The 24855-nt window shown below is 39.8% G+C and overlaps 1 protein-coding gene across 1 annotated transcript; it reads left to right on the plus strand.

Annotated features, from left to right (window-relative positions):
* HIGD1B (HIG1 hypoxia inducible domain family member 1B) lies at nucleotides 1-24847 on the plus strand. The gene is made up of 4 exons (XM_089674572.1): nucleotides 1-91; nucleotides 896-1049; nucleotides 16992-17126; nucleotides 22362-24847. Exons 2-4 carry the CDS (start codon nucleotides 953-955, stop codon nucleotides 22454-22456), a joined length of 327 nt encoding a protein of 108 aa, XP_089530698.1. The 5' UTR covers nucleotides 1-91; nucleotides 896-952; the 3' UTR covers nucleotides 22457-24847.
* The last annotated feature ends 8 nt before the right edge of the window (nucleotides 24848-24855 follow it).

Raw genomic sequence — 24855 nt, forward strand, 5'->3', positions numbered from 1 at the left:
AAGCACCTCTGTGAGAGAAGCATCCATTCCTCCCAGAGTGACCTGGAAAGAGGACAGGGCTGTGTGCTCCTCAGATGCATCACTCATATAGGTGGGTATCACTCATTATCTGTCTCCTGTGCCTGGTTATTATCCATGTGTGTACATAACCTGTCTATTAATGTACATGTTATTCTTTGGCTGACATTTATCTTGTCTTGTATACACCAGTTTGGAATCTATGTATACATATGATCATCACCAATCTCTTGAAACGCTGTCCAGACCCTTCATCAAACTGACAGAAAATCTGACTTTGTTACTATCAGCAGGTCAATATGAGAGAACCTGGTCAATTGATAAATTAAGTGGTTGGGTCAGATTTATGGAAGCTAAAAATAATGTGACATGAAACAACCATTTAGATGCTGCCTTTGCTTTCCAGCAATATCAAATGGCTTTTGAAAAGTTGCGGCTGTTATGGGCACTGCAAACACTTTATATTTGCCATCGAAAGGCTCATATACTTGAACAGTCTTATGTGCAACTTCCTGGACATTAAAGGGGGACATATGGCTCAATTTACAAAGCTTTAACAGCAGTCTAAGCTGCTCTACTTTCAGCCCTGAGAATATTCAAATGTCACTAGACTTACCTGAAAAAACTGTCTTTTTTTTTTTTTTTAAATAAAGTTGCTTATCCTGGTATTGTAAACTGAGCCCACAGAGTGTTATTTGCTTTTATGGTCGGAGCTGGATGTATCTCTATTTCCAAAGTATGTAAAAAGAAAGTCTTTTGGGTGCCATGGAGTATGTGTTCCTGGAAATCCCTTAAAGGTGGCAGTAACAGATATACTCTGGGTTTTGTTATCCCTTTATTTTATTCCACATTAATGCCACTTTCTCCTCTTTTGCAGATAAGTTTGAAGTCTGGAGCTGGACACCATGTGACAGACTGGTACAAAGGTGGCAACATGTCTGCAGACAAGGATGAGTGGGTACCGGAGGAACAGGAGACTGTCACCAGCAGATTGCAACGTAAAATAAAACAGTCTCCTCTCTTCCCAGTGGGTAAGTGAGCATCACAATATGTATCACACTTTATGCATCACATTAGGTGTGACATACCATCTTACTAGACATTTATAATTCCTCTCAACTATATTCATATTCACTGCCCCATGTATTAATCTAAACATTTCATTTTTTTGTTGCTTATTCAATTTTGTTCCAAGTTCCATTTCCCACTTCTCCAAAAACCTTTGGGACACTGGTCCATCTGTTTCGAGAAGGGTTTTATAAATCCTAGAGGTAGCGTGCTTTTGTATTCTATTTCAGCGAAACAATTGCTCTAAAAGGATACATTCCTTCCTAGGTCCTTAGTGGCTGTGGGAGCTTTCCAACAAAATGTCTTATTTGATAATACCAAATATAAAAAGGGGGGGTGCAGCGCTATATAACTTAGCAAAATAGTAATGAATAAACACCGATAATACACAATAATAGTGACTGTGTGTTAATAGCGCCACTGAATGGTGGCTATGGAGTGAGGGAAGTGAAACAGTCCAATGGAGGAGTGCTCTTAAGATCCAGGATGATCTTCAGACGTCCAATGCTAGGGACCGTCAGGTGCTAAAATATAAAGATTGCCCACTCACCAGATACGCAATCTTTATGCGCATTTGTGTAAATATCACTGGACCTCCTGTGTCATCATCCTGGTCTGGTCAGATCTGGTCAGCATATCCCTCATGGCCTGGTACCCGGATAGATGCAGCTTTTCTGTGGATTTGGCCGGTTCTCACCAGAACTCAAATAAATAGAAAGGGCCACATAGTGTAATATCCTTGGGTATCTTTATTATAGGCACAGGATAGCAGAAAATCCAACATACAAAAATAGTACTGACCCAGATGCAAATCAAAGATGGCCGCCGGGGCCCCTCGTGGCGCCGGCGGTGAGGCATCCAACCTGCTGTAGCTTTCACTGACGCGTTTCGAGCGAAGGCTCGTACTCATAGGGGTGCAGCTTACAGTGGTGGACGCAAGTGACAGTGTTTAAATACGGAAGATGGCGCATGTGCGATACGACATGCGCCATCTTCCCTATGCTGGATGTCCGCGCGACGGGCGCCATTTTATTGTAGCCCGACCCGATGGCGCATGCGCAAACGCCCAGTCATCGGGTGCACAGAAACAAACGGCAGAAATAAATGCTGTGAGCACCAGGGATGATTCAGTCAAATACTATGAACACCAGGGATGATTCAATCCATAGATTATAGATCACCTGTGTGGAATCCAACCCAGGTAATATAACTGTGGGCAAAGACAAAAATGGATCTTAATTAATGGATCCAGAATCATATTATATAGCCCATATTTATCATGACAACAGTAATGTAAGTATATAGATCCCATATATGAATAGAAAATATATTTACGTAAAAATAAAATTAAATTAAAATAAAATTAAAAATTCATGTAAAAACCTGGTAGTCATGCATACATAAATATTGGCAAATATATACAACCTGCCACACATAAGTATAAGTACATCATAAATACCCTTATGTATAAAAATCGTATCTAGAACCAGTAATAATTGAATCAACAATATATATATATAAATAGTACAGCTATAAAATATAACGTACATCTATAGGTCATTAGTGCATTAGTGCATGCAAAATATTAAAATAATAAAATGTTTAATAAAATATTAAAAATCACCTACATGTCAAGAATATATCGTCATAATGGCAAACGGAAACCCTCATAATTTTAATAAAATAAAATACACATTAGGATCAATGGCAAAGAGTTCATATATAAATATACATATAGAAGGATATCTAAATAGTCCCAATTAGCTGTTATCAATAAAACTATTGATATCCAATTCTATATTAAGTCCCTTGGGGCGCATACAGTCCATCTGGAATATCCATTTCGTTTCCATTTGCGAGACTGCTCTTTTTTTATTCATGCCTCTCCAGTGGGCTTGTACTGTATCAATACCTACAAACTGTAATGAAGATGGGTCCCTATTATGATGGGTCCTGTAGGGGACCCGGATGGTGATATGCCTGATATGCGCTTATGAAACTTGAAGCACATACCCAAGGGGCGATCTGGAAGGTGTAGGATTCTATCCCTATCTTGGCAACGGATGATCGTTTTCTGATATTACAGGATAAAACCTACATGCGTTTTTTTTTGACGCACTTCTGGTGAGTGCGTAATTCTTACCTCAGATTCACCGTGTGCTGCACAGAATCTTATCCCACGCACCTACTAGGATCGTTTGGATCCCCACTTCTGATTAATTTTGAGACTATTATTCATCTCATCTAACTTCACCGCAGTGTGATTTGATATTGGCACTTTTGTGTTTTTATATATTTATATGTTATTATAGCGCTGCACCTTATATATGGTCTCTATATATATATATATGTCTATGTACTTTATTTGAAGGTTTTCTCTTGGTTACCTTTTGGTGTTCTAGCCGCTTTCAGATTTCCGGATAGCGCTCGCTTTTTATTTATTTTGCATATAATACACCTGTTGCATGGGAAAAAAACGGTAGTATTATTCAAAAAGGAAGTATTTCTAGGAGGGTCGATAATATTTGGGGCTATAAGATTTCTCAGAGATTGCGCTCTTCTATAGGTGATCCCAGGTCTATCTGGGAGGATTTTGGTTAACACTGGATCCGCCTTCAGAATTTTCCAATTCTGATTAATAATTCTAGAAATAGTCTTGTCTAGAAAACGTAGTAACAAAAGGACAGATTTTTTGTGACTTTTGTGAGGTATTGTTGGCAAGCAAAGAATCTCTATCCATATTTCCTATCTCATGCATAGTGCGGGTAAGACATATCTCGTCGTATCCCTTTTCCAAGAACCTATTTTTTAGTATAGATGCTTGTGAAAAAAAGGTATCAACAGAGGTACAATTTCTTCTCAGCCTTAAGAATTGCCCTTTCGGTATGTTTGAAAGCCATAACGGGTGATGACAACTGCTAGTGGGAATGTAACCGTTACGATCTGTTCCTTTGAAAAAGGAAGAAGTTATGATGGTGCCTTCTTGGTTTATTAATGTCAAATCCAAGAAATTCACACTAGTTTTACTATAATCAAAAGTTAATTTGATATTTAAGGTGTTATTATTAAGGGTACCGAAAAAATTAACTAATGTTTGTTCATCCCCTTTCCAAACAAGCAGTATATCATCAATATATCGCCTGTAGAAGTATAGTTCCGGCCAGTCTCTGGCGTATATAACGTCCTCCTCCCATCTAGCCATGAACAAGTTTGCCAGGCTTGGAGCGAATCTCGCTCCCATAGCCACGCCCCTAGTTTGTAAATAAAAATTACTGTCATACCAAAAATAGTTTCTAGTCATAGCAAAATCCAAAAGGGTAAGAATGAACTTTTTATGTAAAAGAGATAGAGTAGATTCATTAAGATAAAAATCTACTGCTTGCATACCCTCTGTGTGATCAATGCTCATGTACAAAGAAGCCACGTCAGCTGTAACTAGAAATGTGTCATCATCAACATGGAGACCTTGAATATCTTGTAACACCTGTTTAGTGTCTCTCAGATAAGATGGTGTTTTCCGTACTAGCAGTTGTAGGAAATAATCTATGTATTGTCCTACTCGAGAACATAGAGATCCAATACCGCTTATGATGGGTCTACCGGGAGGGTTCTCTAAATTTTTATGTATTTTAGGGAGAATGTACATGACTGGTACCCTAGGAGCCAATGGACATAAAAACTCCTTCTCTCTCTTGTTTATGACATTATCCGAATAGCCTTTAACAATAATACTTTTGAGAGATTTTTTATATGCAATCAAAGGATTCTTTGGTAGACGGCGATATGTATCCACATCCCCAAGAATATTATATACTTCCTTGTTATAGCTATCTTTATTCATTAATACAACTCCTCCTCCTTTGTCCGCAGGTCTTATAACTAGGTCTTTCTGGTCAAGGAGGGAGTTAATAGCTTTGGAAGTCCCATGATGATCTTTGTAGTTCTTTACCTTCACAGCAGCTAAATCTTTAAGTACTGTCTCTTTAAAAGCATTAATATAGCTATGAGTTTGTGGGGGAGGATTGAATAGGGATGCATTCCTTAAGTTTGACTGGGTATTTATGCTAGTAATATTTTTAACGATAGGATTCGAATAAAAGTATTTTTTCAAAGATATTGATCTTACAAATCTATGTATGTCAATATATGTATGAAATTTGTCCAATTTATTATTTGGTGCAAATTTTAATCCCCTATCTAATAGGTCCAGCTCTTGGGAAGTTAGTACTTTCCCACTAAGGTTGAAAATCCCCTTGCCCTTTATAGTTTCCTCTTTTTTGGGTTTGTTGACCCTTTTGCCTCCCCTTTTTCCCCTGCTCGAACGTTTCTTTTGCGTGAGCTTCCCTGGTCTAAAAAATGAACCGGGGTGGGATTCCGATTCTCATTTTGATATGTGGGATGGTTAGTTGTTGGGGGATAATAGGTATCATTTCTATATGGTGGAGCGTACGATGGCTGCCTAAATGACTGCTGAGGTGTTCTAGGTGTAGGTGTCATGAACTCGTCATGTCTATAGGGGGCTCCATAATTCCTTTTTGGGGAATTATAATTGCCATATCCTCTATTGTAATTATTGTTAGAGGGTCTCTTACCCTGTTGTTGATATGGTTTTTTAAATTGATTGTCCCTATAACCTTGATTGGGATACCAATCATAGTTTCTTGAACCTATATTATCGTCTGACATAGACCTCAATGGTTCAAAACGATTAGACGTGGGTATATTGTTATTGTAAGTAACCCTGTTTTCCTCAGATGGCTGAGATTGATGATGATATACATGGCAAGAGTGATTAGGAACCTTCCCGCCTTTGTTATTTTTCTTTGGTTTAGATGTATGTAAATTAGTCTCCATAGGTGTGGGAGACACATTACCAAGTTCATCTACATCCGTTTGCCATTTAAAAACTTTATTTTCGGCATAGTCCCTATGATCACGTATGTATTTCTTACATTTTTTTGTCTTTTGTTCCTTTTCAGTGTGTTCTAAAAACTATTTCAGTTTCTCAGATTCTAATTGATAGTCATTCCTATCTTTAAATGGAATGAGTTTCTCTCGTACCTTATTAATTTCCGTGTCTAAATAAATGAGTTTCTTCTTTTTCCGTGTAATTAAAAACTTAAGTAGATCTAGCCCAGCCAAATTAAAGTACTGTGACCATTCTACTATACTATTAGTATCTCCTGTTTCAGGGGGGACATTCCATCTTAGGGACCGAGGGACCATTTGTTCCTTAATATATTTATCTAAGAAGGAAATATCCCACAATGTCCTAACTTCAGATGAGGTTAGGTTATGAAGCTGTGTAAATAGTCCCTTGATGTCATCATGAGGGATATGCTGACCAGATCAGACCAGGATGATGACACAGGAGGTCCAGTGATATTTACACAAATGCGCATAAAGATTGCGTATCTGGTGAGTGCGCAATCTTTATATTTTATCACCTGACGGTCCCTAGCATTGGACGTCTGAAGATCATCCTGGATCTTAAGAGCACTCCTCCATTGGACTGTTTCACTTCCCTCACTCCATAGCCACCATTCAGTGGCGCTATTAACACACAGTCACTATTATTGTGTATTATCGGTGTTTATTCATTACTATTTTGCTAAGTTATATAGCGCTGCACCCCCCCTTTTTATATTTATGTCATTGAAGGTTTGATACGGTGCCTTTTTTGGTGTACAGCTGCTGCTTATTATATATTCACATAAGCGCTCACTTATCTTTTGCTTTTCTTGATTATTTGAGAATACCGCCATTCCAGTGTAAAAAAAATTTCCTTATTTTTTAAATTGTGTAAAGAACATAAAACCCCTTTATCCACAACATCTTTTAGATGTGCATTTCTATCATTTATCTATTTCCCTGAGATATTATCATTCCCAGGTGGGAAAAACTTAGTTCCCACCAACAGGATTGACAATGAATTGAACTTCCAATCCTTTTGCTTATGCATTTCATCCCAAATCCTTAATACATTCCGTGTCAACGTGCTTGTATCTTCGTCCAGATTGCAGAACACATGTGGTATCCAAATAATCCTATCTAATGGTGCCTTACTAAGTGAACTCTCCATTTGGTACTATGATCATCTTAATATTTATCCAACCTATCCAGGACAATGTTTCCGTAGGAGTTTTCCTCAATTCATCCTTTATCTCATTTATTAGTGGAATATAATTTACCCGATATAGATTTTTTTTTATAGGCATTGTTAATTTTTTTCCCAGATACTTTAGTTCTTTTTCCCTCCATGTAAAAGGGATTTCTTTTTGTAAGATTTGTTTCTCAGCCTTTGAGACGTTTATACTTAAAATCTCACTTTTCGAGGGATTAATTTTCAGGTTTGATAACTCTCCATATTCTTTCAATTTTCTCATTAAGTTTGATAATGTTAATCTAGGGTTTGTAATATAGAACAGCATATCATCTGCATATGCTGCCACTTTATGTTCCACATCCCCTATGCACATTCCTTTGACGTTTACACTATTTTTTACGGTTGCTAATAGTGGTTCTAAGGAAATCACAAACAGTAGGGGGGATAATGGACATCCCAGTCTAGTTCCATTATACATCCTAAAAAACTTTGACAATGATCCATTTACCTTCACTGCTGCTGATGGAATACTATATAGCTCTTTTATCCACCACATCATTCTAGGCCCAATTCCTAAGGTCTTCAGCGTGACTATCATAGATCTCCAATCTACTCTATCAAAGGCCTTTTCAGCATTAACCGATAAAATTATCCCCGGTACCTCTCCTCTTCCACTCTTTTGCAGGATAAGCACTGTTCTTAGTCCATTATCTCTTCCCTCTCTACCCAGAAAAAATCCCATGTGGTCTAAGTGTATCCAATCAGACATCAACTCTTTCATCCTTGTTGCTAGTACCTTCGCATATAATTTTGTATTGGCATTCAACAAAGATATAGGTCTGTAACTGGTACACTGAGACCAATCTTTCCCCTCCTTGGGTATTACTGTGATATATACCTGTAGAGACTCCTCCACCTTTATCTCTTCTCCCAATGCATTCAAGTATATACACAGTTTGGAGACTAGATATTCTTTAAACTTCTTGTAATATTCCACACTGAATCCATCAGGTCTGGGGCTCTTACCTACAGCTGTACACTTCAGTGCTAAATTGACTTCTTCTGTTGATATTAGGCTATCTAAAAATGTTATTCTGGGTTTCTCCAATCTAGGTAAACTGGCCCCGTTCAGATATATCTGCCTTTTCCTCCTACTCTCTTCCTCTGATTTCTTCTGATTCTTAAATTCTGCTCCATATAGACCACTATAGTATCTCTTAAATATGTTAGCGATATTAGTGGTCGAATAAACCATTTCGCCTTTCTCGTTTTTAATTTTATCAATACAGTTCAATTTCTTTTCCTTCAATTTCTTCATTAGATGTTTCCCTGGTTTATTCCCCCACCGATATCTTTCCTTCGAAACTATTAAAAATCTTCCTTTTTTCTTGTTCCATGAGATCCTTTACCTCCTCTCTTTTTAGTATTCTCTCCTGTTGTAACGCTATATTTAATTTCTTTTTATGTAATTGTTCCAACTGATATAGTTCTTGTTAACACCCTGATTTTTTTCCCCCGTACTTTCTTTTTCTCTGTACCTATTGCAATCAGTATACCCCTAATATTGGCCTTATGTGTTTCCCATACAATGGCCACTGAAACCTCCCCAGATTTGTTTATGTTAAAATATTGTTCTATTTCCGGCTTCACTCTTATTTCCATTTCTGGGTCTTGTAAAATGGTCTCATTTAATTGCCACGTTTATTTTATTTTGTTCCCTTCCAAACCGTAGTCTCATTGTGATAGGAGCATGGTCCAGTAGTTATTACATCTATGTTCATTTTCACAAAAGACTCCAAGAATCTATGTTCAATCAACATATAATCCAATCTTGAATACATTTTATGCGCCGCAGAGAAGGTATAGTCTCTTTCCCTTGGGTACTCAAGCGTCCATCAGCTGACGTGGATGCAACTTTTTTTTTTAACATTCTTTAGACTCCGATCTCCCTCTCTCTAGGCGCATGAAGAGGCATCCATCTCTGGGTCCATGCAAAAATTTAAGTCACTTGCCACAACCATACTACCTCTTTTAAAGTCTATAACTTTTCCCAATATACCATTGGGTTTTTATAAGGGCAATAAATATTTGCTAATGTATACTCTCTTCCCTGCAAATTTCCTCTTAAAAATAAAGGCCTGCTGGAACTGCCAACCTTTCATCCAAAGTACATTTTATATTTTCTTACAAATCCTACCGCCACTCCCTTTGCCCTTCTTATTGGTGAATCCACATAATACCAGGTTGGTAGATATTTAGAATATAACTTAACATTTGAATCCTGGAATATGTGTGCCTCCTGAAGAAACACCACTTCAATAGCTCGTTGGTGTATTTCCCTTAAAACCTTATGTCTTTTTGTTGGAGTGTTCAATTCTTTTACATTATATGTAATGAAATTAACCATATTCCTTCCTCCCATTTTGTCTGTCCTCCACCATGTATCATTTGCAGGGTAGAAGTAAACAACATTTTGGAACAAGAGGACCTTCCCCCTTTACCTTTCTTCCCCCCCCATCCCTCCCTCTTACCCACCCTGTCCTCTTGAACACGCCTAAGACCTATTTTTGGTCATTAAATCAGTTGTGACCTACTGCCACAATTCATTCCTTTTTCTGGGTAAGACTCTGAGCACGCACGTCCATTCAAGCCCCGGTCTCTCATGTTTGAGTCTGAAATTCTGCACCTTGTTTGGCCTCCCTGCTCCCGTCATGGTACTTGATCTTCCTCACTCACCTACCTATTCTTTTTCCCTTTTTTCCTCCCTTCCTCTTCCCTCCCCCTACTCTCTAACCTAATAAATATTTTTCTACGAACCTAACAGCCCCATTTAGCCTGTCCTCGGAAGAAGAGAATTTTATCCCGGAAGTATTACTGGACAAATGGGAGGAGTAGGGCAGCGGAGAGAGATAGAAAACAAAAAAGGGGGGTAAGGGGGTTGTATAACACCATACTTGGGTCCAACCACCTCCCGTTCCTCTCTTACCTCCCTTCCACAGCCGTCGCCCCCCGCTTGTCTATCTCTTTTTAGAAACTCTTTGCCATATTTCCTCTTCCAATCTTACATTCTTACCAATGTCTAAAGGCTGTAATTCTAACTTTTCACAAAAGCATGCTGGGAATCCCCAATTATAATGGACATTTTTGCTCTTCATCTGATCTAGCAGCGGTTTCAAAGATCTTCTTCTAGTGAGTGTCTCCTGTGCAATGTCTGCAAAACTTTGCTTCTCCAGATTTTATATCTAGTAGCTTCTTCCAAATAATTTCTTTATCTTCACAATAATGGAACCTTACTATCACATCACTTAGGGTATCTGATGTAATTTTTTGGGATCTCCTTATCCTGTGCACTCTCTTTTCAATTGCTCAATCTCTCCTCTTCCCATTATTGGATTAAACAATCTTTTCATAATGTCCCATAGATCTTCTCCTTGAGACATTTCTGGTAAGGCTCTGATCCTTAAGTTGTTCCTTCTATCTCGGTTTTCCTGATCTTCTAATTTATAAGATAGCAATCTCTCTTCTCTTCTCATTTCCTCCACTTGTACTTCTAATTTATTCATTACTTGTGCTTGTTTTTCCAATTTCCCTTCTGTTTCCTCCACTCGTGTCAGGACTTGTCCCATTTCGTGGTGTAAAATCACCATTTCACTTTTTATGGAGTTTTTTAATTTTGCAAACATATCTGCAATTTCTGATTTTGTGGGCCTTTGTAGCCTACTCCATATTTCTTTTCCCTCTATCACTCTCCGGCTTTGAGATTTCTTTCAGTTGGTTTCTATTCGATATCTCCAAAGACAGTCTTGCTTGACCTCCGGTACAATTTACTTCTCCATGGCTTTCTAGTTTGTTCCTCTGGGCTGTTCTCATGCAAAGGCATGTACTTTTTTTATTGTACTTGTGTTTAAATTCAGTTTTTTTGCTCTTCCTCCTTTGACAGCTCTACTCTTCATATTCCTCAGAATGTACAATATCTTATAGTACTAGGTAGAGATTTGCTACCCTTTCTGGGTGCCCTCTTCTTTCTTCTTATGGGCTTACTTAGATAAAATCCCGTTTATACTGTCCCATTCACCTCAGAGACCCCCGGGAACACTGATATTATGTCCATGTATCTTCCTAGTCTCGGCAATAGCATATAGGGATTCAATTTTGGGGATTTACTGCCTCCTGCAGCACTCACCCACTCCTATGTGCTGCATCCACTAGCTGACCGTCAGCTGTTCACTGTTGTCTTCCGGGGTCTCACAAGATCTCCTTTGGTGATTGGGGGCTCCCAGGCTTGGTGGTCACTTCCTTGGGTCTCCTCTTCTTATGTCGTGGCCGGCGAGAGGGAGAGAGAGAGAGAGAGAGAGAGAGAGAGAGAGAGAGACTCTTGACAATGACAGAGGTTTTAGTTCATCAATGTATTTTCTCTGTGATATACCCAGACTTAGCTGTGTTAAAAAGACCATACTAGAATATTATTAATGGGGAAAAACATGTTTCAATAAAGAAGTACACTCCTGTCAAATGTTTTTTTTTGGTCACATGTCATATTACTGATAACTGTATCTACCTTTTGGCCTTATCACCTTCTCAATTCATCCTTGTCACCATTGTTACCAGACAAAAAGTGATGGCAAATTAAAATTAAATGGTTGTCAACAACCAGGTGAGGGGAAATCTTCAGATAACAATGAATTTGTGTCCCATCACTTCGGATTTCCTCTTACTTCTTGTTGTGTCTCCAGGCCAGGAAGTGACAAAAATTCACCTCAATGGGTAGACAGGAATTAAACATGGATTTAAACCAAACCATTGTCTATTCAAACTAAAAATAAGTTAGCGTATCCCCTGAAATGATGCCTTATCTTTACTTCATCCTTATCCTAACCTCTAGTCTATTCCCAAACCTGTCCTGGTCTGATACCTAATGCTGCCAAACCTCCAGTGCTGAAAACAACTGATTTCACCACAGATTTAATGAAAACATTAACTATTTAAGCTAGAAAATTCTTCGACAAATTTTCTGTCTCTAGGAAGATTTTTTTTTTTTTTAAACCATATCTGTTACTTTGCATTAGGCAAAGGAGCCAGACTGTCCAAATTAGGAACCAGAAGGCGTGTATAATGATCCAGGGAATGTGTGCCTCCATTGACAGCGTTAGAAAAGGTTTTAGGCTGTCATACACAGCATGATTTGAAATGGTCATAGTGCTGGCAGAGAGTGGGCGATGAAGTGGTTAACCCATGAACAAGGGCGATTGGACGATGAGACCCCATGTACAGGCTCCATACATGAAGAATGTGTTGTTGGAAACAGCATGCCATTTCCTAATCCTATATAGCAATGAACTGTCTATTCCAGCAATCAAGAACCTAAAGGAAAGGAGGAGACGGATGCATGTTATTTGGGTTACAGTGACCTATATCTGCAGCTTCTGTACACCCTCCCCAGAAAGATCAACAGCCCCCTTACCTGGGAGCATATAGGGGTGGCCAAGTAAAGCAAACAAAATAGACCTTTCAGTAACTTTACAATCTACATTATTAATAAGATTCTGATATTTCACATTATACAATAGTATGATTTTTTGAAAATAGACTTCTATTGGGTCGAGAGACAGATATGAGTCAATCTGCTACCCCCAAAGAAGTCTATGGGACTCTACTGCACATACATTGACACTGAGTGCAGAATGTTCGCACATAGGATGTACACATTGCAAAAGACCTTGGTGGGGAGAATGTAGTATGGAGCTTTGGGGGTAAAGGGGTGGGGTAGAAGCTGGGATAGGGGGTTAGGCTATTTCAGCACAGGGATATGGGAGCAGTAGGGTAAGGAAATTGGGTTTGAAAGTTTCCTTACTCTGTAATCTCCAGTAAAGCGACTTTGCCTAGATTGACATGTCAGCAGCCTACAGGCTGTGAGATGCATTTCCTCAGTCTACTCTCCTCCCCTGATCAGACTGCGACAATGTAGGAAGCGACAAGGGGAGAGGTTTCAGACGATCATGTGCTAAGATGAAGATGTCTGAACAAAGGAGCCTCCATCTTTCCGGAGAGAAAAGCAGATAAAGGCATTGTCAAGGGGAGCGCTGTGATCTCTGTAAGAGATAATAAATACCTCGAAATGTTGCACTTACAATTTTTTTTTGCGCTTACAATTTATTTTACATGCATGCACTTAACATGAAAAAAATATTTCGGATGCTGGGTCCTCTAAAAACTGTTAACACGGTTTCTTGCAACCCCTCCAACCCTTTCGCCCTAGGCACAAGCCACTTGCTTTATGGTAAACGAGAAGGTTGACCGCAGAAAAAGACCATGTGAACCATCAAATTTACCCTCCCCGCCTTTCTTTATATGTATTCTCTGCAGTTAGACCTGTTTATCCTAAGCACGTTTACATTCATTTTCTGGTGTTTTCAGTAAATCGTTCAGCAATGACCAAAAAAGGCATCAAAGCTTGCTGCTCCGTATGAAGAATACCACTTTTTTTTTTATTGCCAGTAAGCCATATTGCCATAGGAAAATCATTAGTGCCAGAGCACACTGGCTCCATTCATAGCAATCTGGCACAGGCTCATCCATTTTGTCCTAATTCCCTAATAATACTGCTGACTGGGGAATTATGCGGACAGTCACAGAAGGCTATCTGGCACAGTTTTTGTGTTGGGATAGACGTTTGCATAAGAGGCTGTCTGAACCTACCATACACAGCCTACTCTACTTCACAAAGAACCACCCTGGGCCAAGAATTAAAGAATCAGTGGGCTGGACTTACAGGGGGGGGGCACTCCAGCTTTTTGAAAAGCAGAGTTCCTACAGTAATATTAATGTAAAGAGCAGTAAAACTGGGCCAGTGGGGGCAATTGCTCAGGTCCAGTTTCACCCTTAGCTAAATATGACCCATTACCCACGTAAACAATGTTCCCCAACTCAAAGTTAAAGTGACCTTGAAACAAGAGGAAAAAAACCCAAGATATACCTGTGTTCAAATCCCAATAGCTAGTACATGCATTTATCCATCAGATGCTAAAGGGGTGTAACCACATATTAACACTAGAAATTCACACTAAGCGTGCAGAGGGCCCTTCAGAATTTCTTGAAACAAGAGGGTCCCTTAAAAACGAATCCCAGCATGTAAAACAGTAGCATTTCTACTTAAATGTGTAAAGATGTTACTCCTGCGCTATTAAATATATAAAATATATAGTAAGCTGCCAGAACTAAGGTGACACAACCCTGGCACCAAACACAGTCAGAAAGTAGAATTATAAAAACAGTGCAGCGCTATAAATTCCCTATCCACATAACTTAATACAAAAAGATAAAAACAACATGTGGTGCTGTGATTCCTCCCAGTATATAAATCCATCCTATTATGTGAAAAACACACAGAACAATCTTCATGCAGGTGCTCCCAATTGTAATGTGAATCCACAGTGACAGGGGTGCCCCCTCACCTTCCTGCCCAGGCCCCGCAGGACCACTGAGCCAGACAATTGCCTCTCTGTTATCCTCCCACAACACCTTGGGGGCCTCCTCAGCAGTAGTGGTATATCCTGATGAAGTCACGTGCCATCAATCGTGATGTAACGCGTAGATACGCCAGTGGGAGGAGCCCAACGGACCGCGCGGTGACGTTATATCCGGCGTCGGCGCCATCTTGGTCCATCTTCTTGTGAGGATCCACACAAGCCAGTACACCCATGGTGTGGTGAAAATGTGTATGTTTAACCACACAAATGTGAGTAGTACCAGTAGTGTGGCTTTTTAAATAAAAGGTCTATGCGGTTTTACACTATGTGGATCTTTCTTGTCTTATGTGGGATGCATATGGAAATGAGTGCGCACTAATATCTGGAGGTACCTAGTGGAAATATTACCCATCAGAGGAGGAAGTACCACCACTACTGCTGAGGAGGCCGCCAAGGTGTTGTGGGAGGATAACAGAGAGGCAATTGTCTGGCTCAGTGGTCCTGCGGGGCCTGGGCAGGAAGGTGAGGGGGCACCCCTGTCACTGTGGATTCACATTACAATTGGGAGCACCTGCATGAAGATTGTTCTGTGTGTTTTTCACATAATTGGACAGATTTATATACTGGGAGGAATCACAGCACCACATGTTGTTTTTATCTTTTTGTATTAAGTTATGTGGATAGGGAATTTATAGCGCTGCACTGTTTTTATAATTCTACTTTCAGCATTTCTACTTAGCTTTCTGGTGACCCCTGTCTTTAAACTTTAGCACTTTTCTCCTTTCCAGCTGCTCCAGCAATTTAACATATCTGTGTGTATAAATACCTGTTCCCCTTACAGCATGCTGTATTTTCTGTAGTATGCCAATACAGGGCCTATCCGAAGTGCTGAATAACTAGTAGCCGAGGAGCAGCAAAGGCCTTATGTTTAAGCTGAAATTGTATCAATGTTCTTCTTTTAAAAACTTTATTTTAGTTTATAAGTGACATTGTGGTGACAGGATCACTTTAACATCCTAAAACTGGATAATTCCTTGTGACAGAACTCAATGGCTGCTCTGTCACATAAAATGAGTCGCATGGCTCCTCCATACCCAGGACTGTTTTTCCTTTAACTCCCCAGCAATGAACAGAGCAGTAGTTCTTCCTAGGTTAGCTCCCTTCTAACTGGTTGTAAGGTTGCTAATGTATTGTCCAATCAGGTGGCTGGTGGAAGTCAGGTGATGCTAGGAAGATGCAGGAGAGGGACAGGAGCAGTGCAGGAGTGGGTGGCCATTTATAAACGTTCTCCCGTATTCCCTGCCTGTGCGTGCTCCCTGGGAGCACGCAGCACCGCCGAAACACAGATTGCTGTACGGGACCTCTGTGTGAGGTCCCGATTCATGTGATCACTGATTGGCCAATCAGTGATCACATGAAAAGTAGTAAACAACATGTCACTTCCTGACATCATTGCTTACATGTGAAATCGGTGCATGATCAGAGGTCACATGGTACAAGGCTATTCACAACAGCCTTGTACCATTTGACAAACTGTGACCAATCACAGCTCTCACAGTACTTCTTAATGGCTGCAAGAATGCAGCCAGAGAGAAGGAGAAATGATTGCTTTTATAGTCTTTATTGGTGTAAAAGCAATCCGTGTAAAAAAAAAAAAATAATAAATAATATATCTTCATCACCCCCCCCCCCCCACAAGTAGTACAGTGTCACTATGGTGACACTGTTCTGCTAGGGTGACATGTAAAAAAAAAAAAAAAAACACAAATATGAAAAAATAAAATTGTAAAAAAAGGTTTTGAAAAATTATAATTTTTGGTTATAAACTAATTTGGGTTATTTTTGTTTTTCTAAAAAGATAGATGAATACATTTTGGCTAAGATTTATGAAGAAAGATTATTTATTTGCAAAATTTATAAGAAAAACACTTTTTTTCAAAATGTTTGGACTTTTTTCATTTATATAGAAAAAAAATAAAAATCCCAGTGGTGAATAAATACCACCAAAATAATGTTTTATTGGTCTAAAAAAAATGCTACAAATTCATATGGGTACAGTGTTGCATGACCGCACAATTGTCATTCAAAGTGTAATAGCACTGAAAGATGAAAATTGGCCTGGACTGGAAAGGGGTGAAAGTGTCCGGACTTGAAGTGGTTAAAGTGAAACTCCAGGCAAACAGCTATAAAAATTAGGTAAGACGATTACCCTGCTGGACTTGCTATAGTGCTGTATTGTTCACTATGCAATATTTTTGAACCATTGAAAATATTTCAAATTTAATTAATAAAACCCTGTCAGTAACCTGTTCATTGATTCTTGTATTTTACAGGCCTGGCTGGCTTTTTCGTGGTATTAGCTTATGGTCTTTACCGTCTAAAGGAAAGGGGCAATATGAAGATGTCTGTTCACCTGATTCATACACGGGTCGCTGCACAGGCATGTGTGGTAGGAGCTACTGCTCTGGGTAAGCTTGTCCAGAAAGAAAAATATGATCTCTAAGGAATCTGTATTATTTTTTATAGCAAAAGATACCGATGGAGTTCAAGGGGCTCAATAAAGACCCATGATCAATTGCTATTCACGTTTCTCCTAGATTGTAAGCTCGAAAGAGCAGGGCCCTCGATCCCCTCATGTTTTGCATTGTATTGTTGTTGTTCTGTCACATGTTCTGTCCCCCTTTGTAATGTACAGCGCTGAGCGAACTGTTGGCGCTTTATAAATACTGTATAATAATAATAACATGGCCAAATTATTTGTGGACACCTGACCATCACACACCTACAGTATATGAGGGACATTCCACTCCGAAACCACGGCCATTAAGATAGAGCTGACCCCCTTATGTAACTACTATTATTATTATACAGGATTTATATAGCGCCAACAGTTTGCTCAGTGCTTTACAAAATAAAGGGAGACAATACAGCAACAATACAGTTCAATACAAGAGGGATAGGAGGGCCTGATCCTTGGAGCTTACAATCTAAGAGGGAGGGGCTAGTGGTACAAAAGGTAATAACTGTGGGGTATAGACTGGTAGGAGGAATAGAAGATTCCGTTATTAGCTGAAGGCAGGATAGGCTTCCCTGAAGAGGGAGGTTTTCAGAGCTCGCCTAAAAGTGAGCAGAGTAGGCGATAGTCTGATAAATTGGGGTAGAGAGTTCCAGAGGATGGGGGAAGCTCTGGAGACGAGCATGGAAGGAGGAGACAAGGGAGCTAGAGAGCAGAAGGTCATGCAAGGAGCGGAGAGGACGGTTTGCATGATATTTGGAGACCAAATTGGTGATGTAATTTGGGGCAGAGTTATAAATGGCTCTATATGTTATTGTCAATGTTAATGACTATAACAGCCTTCACTCTTTTTTCAAAAGCTTGAAATGTGTCCATTTATGAGGTCAGGTAGTGATGTTGGAGAAACTTCGCTCACAATCTGCATTTTAATTCATGCCATGGACTTGGCTTTCTAAACCTAAACTGAACAACCTGGAGAGATTTCCACATACGTTTGTCATATGGTATAATTCTCAATTTAATAAAAGTCGACTTTTCTATCAGCTTATGATTATATCCAAGGTGCCAAAAAACAACAAAGGCCTCTATGGTCTGAGAGCAGCCTATTTAATTAGATCCATCGATATTATTGTACAGTTGGATTTATCCTTGCGATCCAGCGCTACCTCCTGCCAACCCACATGCACAGGCATATACTGGGTTCTTATATAATCCATTCATGATATAGCTATACTAGTTAGTCCCACTCAACCGGACTTGTTCTATAATGTTGAAGACATTCCACCACTCTGAGAAGATTCCTCAGATCTAATGCTCTATTAGGCAAACGTTTTCAACATTACAGAACAAGTCCAGTTGAATGTTACTAACTACTACTATCTATATCTGTAATATGTTAGGATAAAGTCAAAACCTATCTCCATACTGGGTTAGCTGGATTTTTTTAGTTGTCTTAATGTCTACTTATCACTAAGCAGTGAACGTCCTGCATTCCCGCCAGTATAGTGCTAGCTTACCTTTGTTTGCAAAGATGAAATGTAAGATGAAAAGGTCTGCTCTATTAGTTCCCCTATAGTACATATGTGCAGTGACCTGCAACAAACCTGCATTATAGTTTACCCCACCGCACAGATGCGTACTGCTCTATGCACTTGCCCTGCATTGAAAAAAATATGGTGCGGGATCCATTTTTTTATGCATCAATGTGTGTTTGCATCCCATTCATTTTGAATCGGTTGCCTAATATAACAAGCCTCAATACACAGAAACGTACCCTGCAGCGCAATGCGTTATGGTGCGAATGGGCTCCAAGGGTAAGAATAATAATAATAAAAGGCCTAACAAAGTGCTATTCAAGCTGGAAAAATGGTTACGGTGCGAATGGGCTCTAAGGGTAATAATAATACTACTAAAAATAATAATAATAATAATAATAATAATAATAAAAGGCCTAACAAAGTGCAATTCAAGCTGGAAAAAAGGTTACGGTGCGAATAGGCTCTAAGGGTAATAATAATACTACAATTAATAATAATAATAAAAGGCCTAACAAAGTGCTATTCAAGCTGTAAGAAAACGACTCTGTAAATGTAAGTCGTTTCTGTGCACAGTTGGTCACAGGGAAAAGCAGGAGATAGAGGCTAACGGATATAGGAAAGGTTTGCTTTAAGTGAAGGTTGGGGTTACATGGAAGGCTAGTGTGAAGGGAGCTGTGTTAGAGGTCTTGACCTCTCCAAACAAAAAAAAAAAAAAAAACTAAAAACACATTTTATTTTTTGATGTGTTGGGAGTGATGACACATCAATTCCACATCTCGAAGTCTAGAAAGTGTTGAAATTCAGAACACTGGGCTCATGTACACGAGCAACTGCTAAACTCGAGTTTAGGAGCTTTTGGCATTTTTTTTGCCAAAGGTCTTAAACTCAACTCCATAAAAGCCTGTGTTCATGTACACACAGGCTTTTAGCAGAGTTTAGGAGCTGCTGAGGTTCGTGAGGTTAAACCTCCCTCTCCTGAATGCAGAAGAATCGCGTTCAGGATAGGAATGTGTGACTGCTGGCCGTGGGAAACACAAAACGTGGCAAAATCGCGGTACCGCACTTGCCACGGCCAGGGTAGATTTGTGTACATGGAGCCTAATATGGCTAAGTACTATCTTGTTTTGGAAGGATACTATGCGGTTTGCTGACTGTAGGAAATTATCCTCGTGTATGTGACAATACACCAGCCCTTGGGCTAAAACAGTTCTAAGATGGTTTCCTAGAAAAGCATAACGTGTGAGCTTGTATTCCAGGGAATGTCAGGGATTTATAGTGCTGGGAGAAAGGACATGGGTCCCGGGAAGGAAGGACTAAGAGACAAGGAAGGAAACACAGCATAAATGCTACGAGCAAGCTTTAAAGTAGTGCTGAGGTTTGGAGCCAGTCCCAACATTGCCATAGGAGGACCCCTGCATTGCCATGGACAGTTAGCTTTCTTATTGACTAGATCAGTGGTCGGCAAGCCGCGGCTCGCGAGCCACATGCGGCTCTTTACCCAGTCTAATGCGGCTCTTCTGTGTGCCGGGCGCCTGCTCCCCTCCCTCCTCTCGGTCGGCCGCTCCCCTGCCTCCTCTCGGTTGGCAGCCCCAAAAGTCCGCGCGGACCTTTTAATCCGGCCTACGGATGTGGCTGTCAGGATGTGTGTAGGCGGGGCAGCGTGCCGAACGTGAGGGGAGGGGAGCTAGGCTCCTCTCACAGTCCGCCCTGAAGACCCGAACGGCGCGGGAAGACAGCGAGAGGAACGCAAAAGGTAAGTGAATTGACACGGGGGACTTGGCTTACTAGAAGGGGGGGGGGGGAATAGTACTGTGGGGGATGAAATACTATATGAGGGATGAATTACTTTATGAGGGATGAAATACTATATGGGGGGATGAAATACTATATGAGGGATGAAATACTATATGAGGGATGAAATACTATATGAGGGATGAATTACTATATGAGGGATGAATTACTATATGAGGGATGAAATACTATATGGGGGGATGAAATACTATATGGGGGGATGAATTACTATATGAGGGATGAATTACTATATGAGGGATGAATTACTATATGAGGGATGAAATACTATATGGGGGGATGAAATACTATATGGGGGATGAATTACTTTATGAGGGATGAAATACTATATGGGGGGATGAAATACTATATGAGGGATGAAATACTATATGAGGGATGAATTACTATATGAGGGATGAAATACTATATGAGGGGATGAAATACTATGTGGGGGGATGAATTACTATATGGGGGATGAAATACTATATGAGGGATGAAATACTATATGAGGGATGAAATACTATATGAGGGATGAATTACTATATGAGGGATGAAATACTATATGGGGGGATGAAATACTATATGGGGGGATGAAATACTATATGGGGGGATGAAATACTATATGAGGGATGAAATACTATATGGGGGGATGAAATACTATATGGGGGGATGAAATACTATATGAGGGATGAATTACTATATGAGGGATGAAATACTATATGGGGGGATGAAATACTATATGAGGGATGAATTACTATATGAGGGATGAAATACTATATGGGGGGATGAAATACTATATGAGGGATGAAATACTATATGGGGGGATGAAATACTATATGAGGGATGAAATACTATATGGGGGGATGAAATACTATATGAGGGATGAAATACTATATGAGGGATGAAATACTATATGGGGGATGAAATACTATATGGGGGATGAAATACTATATGGGGGATGAAATACTATACGGGGGATGAAATACTATACGAGGGATGAAATACTATACGGGGGATGAATTGCTATGGGGGATGAATTACTATATGGGGGATGAATTACTATATGGGGGATGAATTACTATATGGGGGATGAATTACTATATGGGGGATGAATTACTATATGGGGGATGAATTACTATGGGGGATGAATTACACCATGGGGGATGAATTACACTATGGGGGATGAATTACTATATGGGAGATGTATTTTCAGTTTTAAAAATGTGGCTCTCAAAATAAATTTCAATCATGGTTTTGGCGAGATTTGGCTCAGTTGAAAAAAAAGGTTGCCCACCACTGGACTAGATCACCACAGAAAAAATACTGTAAGGTCTATGCTGATGCCTGGGAATGGCAATGAACTGGTTCCACAAACAGGTGGGAAAATGACTGGGTTCCTTGTATATTTTACCATTTCCATGGATTCAAGGAAGAATTGTAAACACCTTTTTAGAAAGTTTTAGAGATGTATAGCGGGCTGCAGTGTGAAACAGAAATGAGTGTGTGTTATAAAAAAAAATAAAAATAATAATAATAATATATATATATATATATATATATATATATATTTTTTTTTTTTAATTTTTAATGACATTTTTATAATGAAATTAGAGTTTTGCTTTGACAGATGCAAACTACATAGGCGGGTTTTATTTAACTTTATATTTGTATTCTTTAAGTACCAGTCTACGTGTGATTAGAAAATCTGCTTAATATTGTATATTTGTAGCCAGATCAGTAATTAAAACATTTTGCAACAGGTAACTAGTGGAAATCTAATTCATAAAACCGTAGGCAGATTTTGTCATTGCCCGGTGCAGTGTTTGCAGGTACTGTTACCCATTTGTTCTGTTTATCCCCAGGGACAACCTACACAATGTACAAGGAGTACAGACAGCGGCAAAAGGCAGAGAGAGAGGCCATGCAACGAATCGAAGGAAACTCTACAAAGGAATAGACTATGCAACTAACACAGGGAACCAACACTCGAATATTCATCTGATTGGTTACTCTAAATTTACAGTGTTGCAATGCTAGAATATAAAACAGAATGTATTTAAACACACTTACCATACAATAGATCGTTTTCTGCTTCATTTCTACAGGTCACACACTTGCAGGCTATCATATATAATATGTACCACAGATCAGGGTTTCCTGGCCAGCCTTTACCTTACTGAAGATTTACTGCCATTTTGGAGAAAGAGCGATACCTTGGTTAGATGCAAAAAAGTGGATCTAAACCAATGATCCAGGACGGAGAGACAGTGTAGACGTGGCTAAAAATATAATTACCAAAGCACAGATAGATGATATGTGAAGCCTGAAAATACTCTACCCTCTCAGAACAATACACATTGACCCGCTATAAATTCAGTGAGCTCCTAACTTCCTGTAGTGAACTGGCAATGCTGCACTTAAATCCTAAGCAGTGTTATCAGCCACACTTGAGTTCTCTGGACTACAGAACACCTCCCCTTGTTTTATTGATCTGAAAAGAGGGGGAGGTGTACCTGGACAGATCTGACAACAGTGCTCGCAGAGATATACAGGATTGTTTTGTTTTTTTTTTTGTTTGTTGCTGGGAGCTAATTTAATTGAGAGCATTGTGATTACAGTTAGCACTTGTTCACATCTGTGTGGTCTGCGATTTGCGCAGGCACGAGAGCCCATTCATCTGAATGGACTCCCATGCCCTGGGAAACGCAGGGAAGAAGTCCTTGCACTAGATCGGAAATCGCAGCCCACATGGACCGAGGTTCCCGGTACGTTTGCAATTACCGGTGCAGGCGGAGTGCCATTAGAATTAATGGCACCCACTCGCGGGTCCCACATTCCTCTGTGTGGGTGGTGCAGCTGCAGGCATTTGTGCAGGTCCCGCATTCCTCTGTGTGGGTGGTGCAGTTGCAGGCATTTGTGCAGGTCCCGCATTCCTCTGTGTGGGTGGTGCAGCTGCAGGCATTTGTGCAGGTGCCACATTCCTCTGTGTGGGTGGTGCAGTTGCAGGCATTTGTGTGGGTCCCTCAACGGCACCACCTGCACAGATGTGAACCGAGGGTAAAACACTGCATGCAGTAAAGGTACAATCCACTGTAAGGGCCTGGGTAGATGTCATTCACTACAGTTTGAGATGCTTCTGCGTTTAGAATTCAGTTGGCCTCCTTTTGACCTGCATTTCCCATGCTTCAAACCAATTTTTTCATCCCATAGACTTATGAAAATGTAGATGAAATTTATACGTTTCTTAAACATATAGAAAAGTAAATCCAGTCCGATGCAAAAGCCTGTCCACACAAGCTCTAAATGTGTGGAGCTGAAAGCCAATTTGAAGCCTTCAGCACCAGGTAATTCTACAGAAATTTAAGGAAATCCACCATGAGAGAAATAAGATGACTACCACTACATACCTCTCCATTGGTAATTCCAGTTATCTGCCTTTCTGTTCATACTGAAGGTTCGAATCATTGACCCAGAAGTATGCAGACAGGGACTCATGATCAGCATACTCGTGTTGGATTGGAGAATATTGAAGCCAGAGGGTTAGAATAGGTCAGGTGACTAACAACTGCAGAATATGGTAAGCATTGGCAACCCTGGTCTCCAATGACAGGTCTACTGTACTTAAAAGTTTCATTTTAAATAAAAAAAACAAACAGAATGAAAAAAAAAGAGACACAATATTTACTGCAATGCTCATTCTTAATCTAGTGCTCACCCCCAGCAACAATTCCTGTCTACTACTAAGCATCCTCAATCTTCTGGTATGAATGACAGCAAGCCTCATTCAACCCACCTCCTTTGAGCCCAGGCTGTTATGGACACAGCTCCTGAGTTGGCATCATCGCCCTTACCCAGAATAAAGAGTAGCACTGCAAATCATTATGTGAACATTGTTCTCTGCAGCATTAGGGGACCGCCAACTGTCACCACCAGAGGAGACCAGTTAGAATACTCTTTGTTAAAGGATGTAGAATTTGATAAAAAAAAAATTCTCAGGAAGTCACTTCACACAGTTTTAATCTTTTTGACGATTTCTCGACTGAAATTCTCTTCTTTGACACAATATTTCCTTTTGCCACTCACTGACCAATCCCTAAGGAGAAGGAGCACAAGGCATCAGCTCCTATGACTGGGCATTACTGAGTAAACCAATATTACCACAGAAGTCATTTATATTAGAAGTTGTAGAAGGCTGCCACTGAGTATAAAAGCAATCTTGTGAATCTTGACAATTACATCTAATATATTTAGTACTTAAATGTTTACATAGACATTTCGTTCCGCAGTCTGCATATACTTTCCATGTTTAGTAATCTTTAAATAAAGCCTCTTGGTGTTTTATGACAAAGAGCAGAG

The sequence above is a fragment of the Staurois parvus genome, unplaced genomic scaffold, assembly GCF_062004578.1.
Source record: "Staurois parvus isolate SC_StPar_1 unplaced genomic scaffold, SC_StPar_1.0 ptg000151l, whole genome shotgun sequence".
Taxonomy (NCBI): Eukaryota; Metazoa; Chordata; class Amphibia; order Anura; family Ranidae; genus Staurois; species Staurois parvus.

Excerpts from the sequence above, each read along its gene's own strand:
- HIGD1B (XM_089674572.1), top strand. The coding sequence starts at position 953 with ATGTCTGCAGACAAGGATGAGTGGGTACCGGAGGAACAGGAGACTGTC. Across the intron at positions 1,050-16,991 it reads GTCTCCTCTCTTCCCAGTGG|GCCTGGCTGGCTTTTTCGTG; the intron begins GTAAGTGAGCAT and ends TGTATTTTACAG. Across the intron at positions 17,127-22,361 it reads GGTAGGAGCTACTGCTCTGG|GGACAACCTACACAATGTAC; the intron begins GTAAGCTTGTCC and ends GTTTATCCCCAG.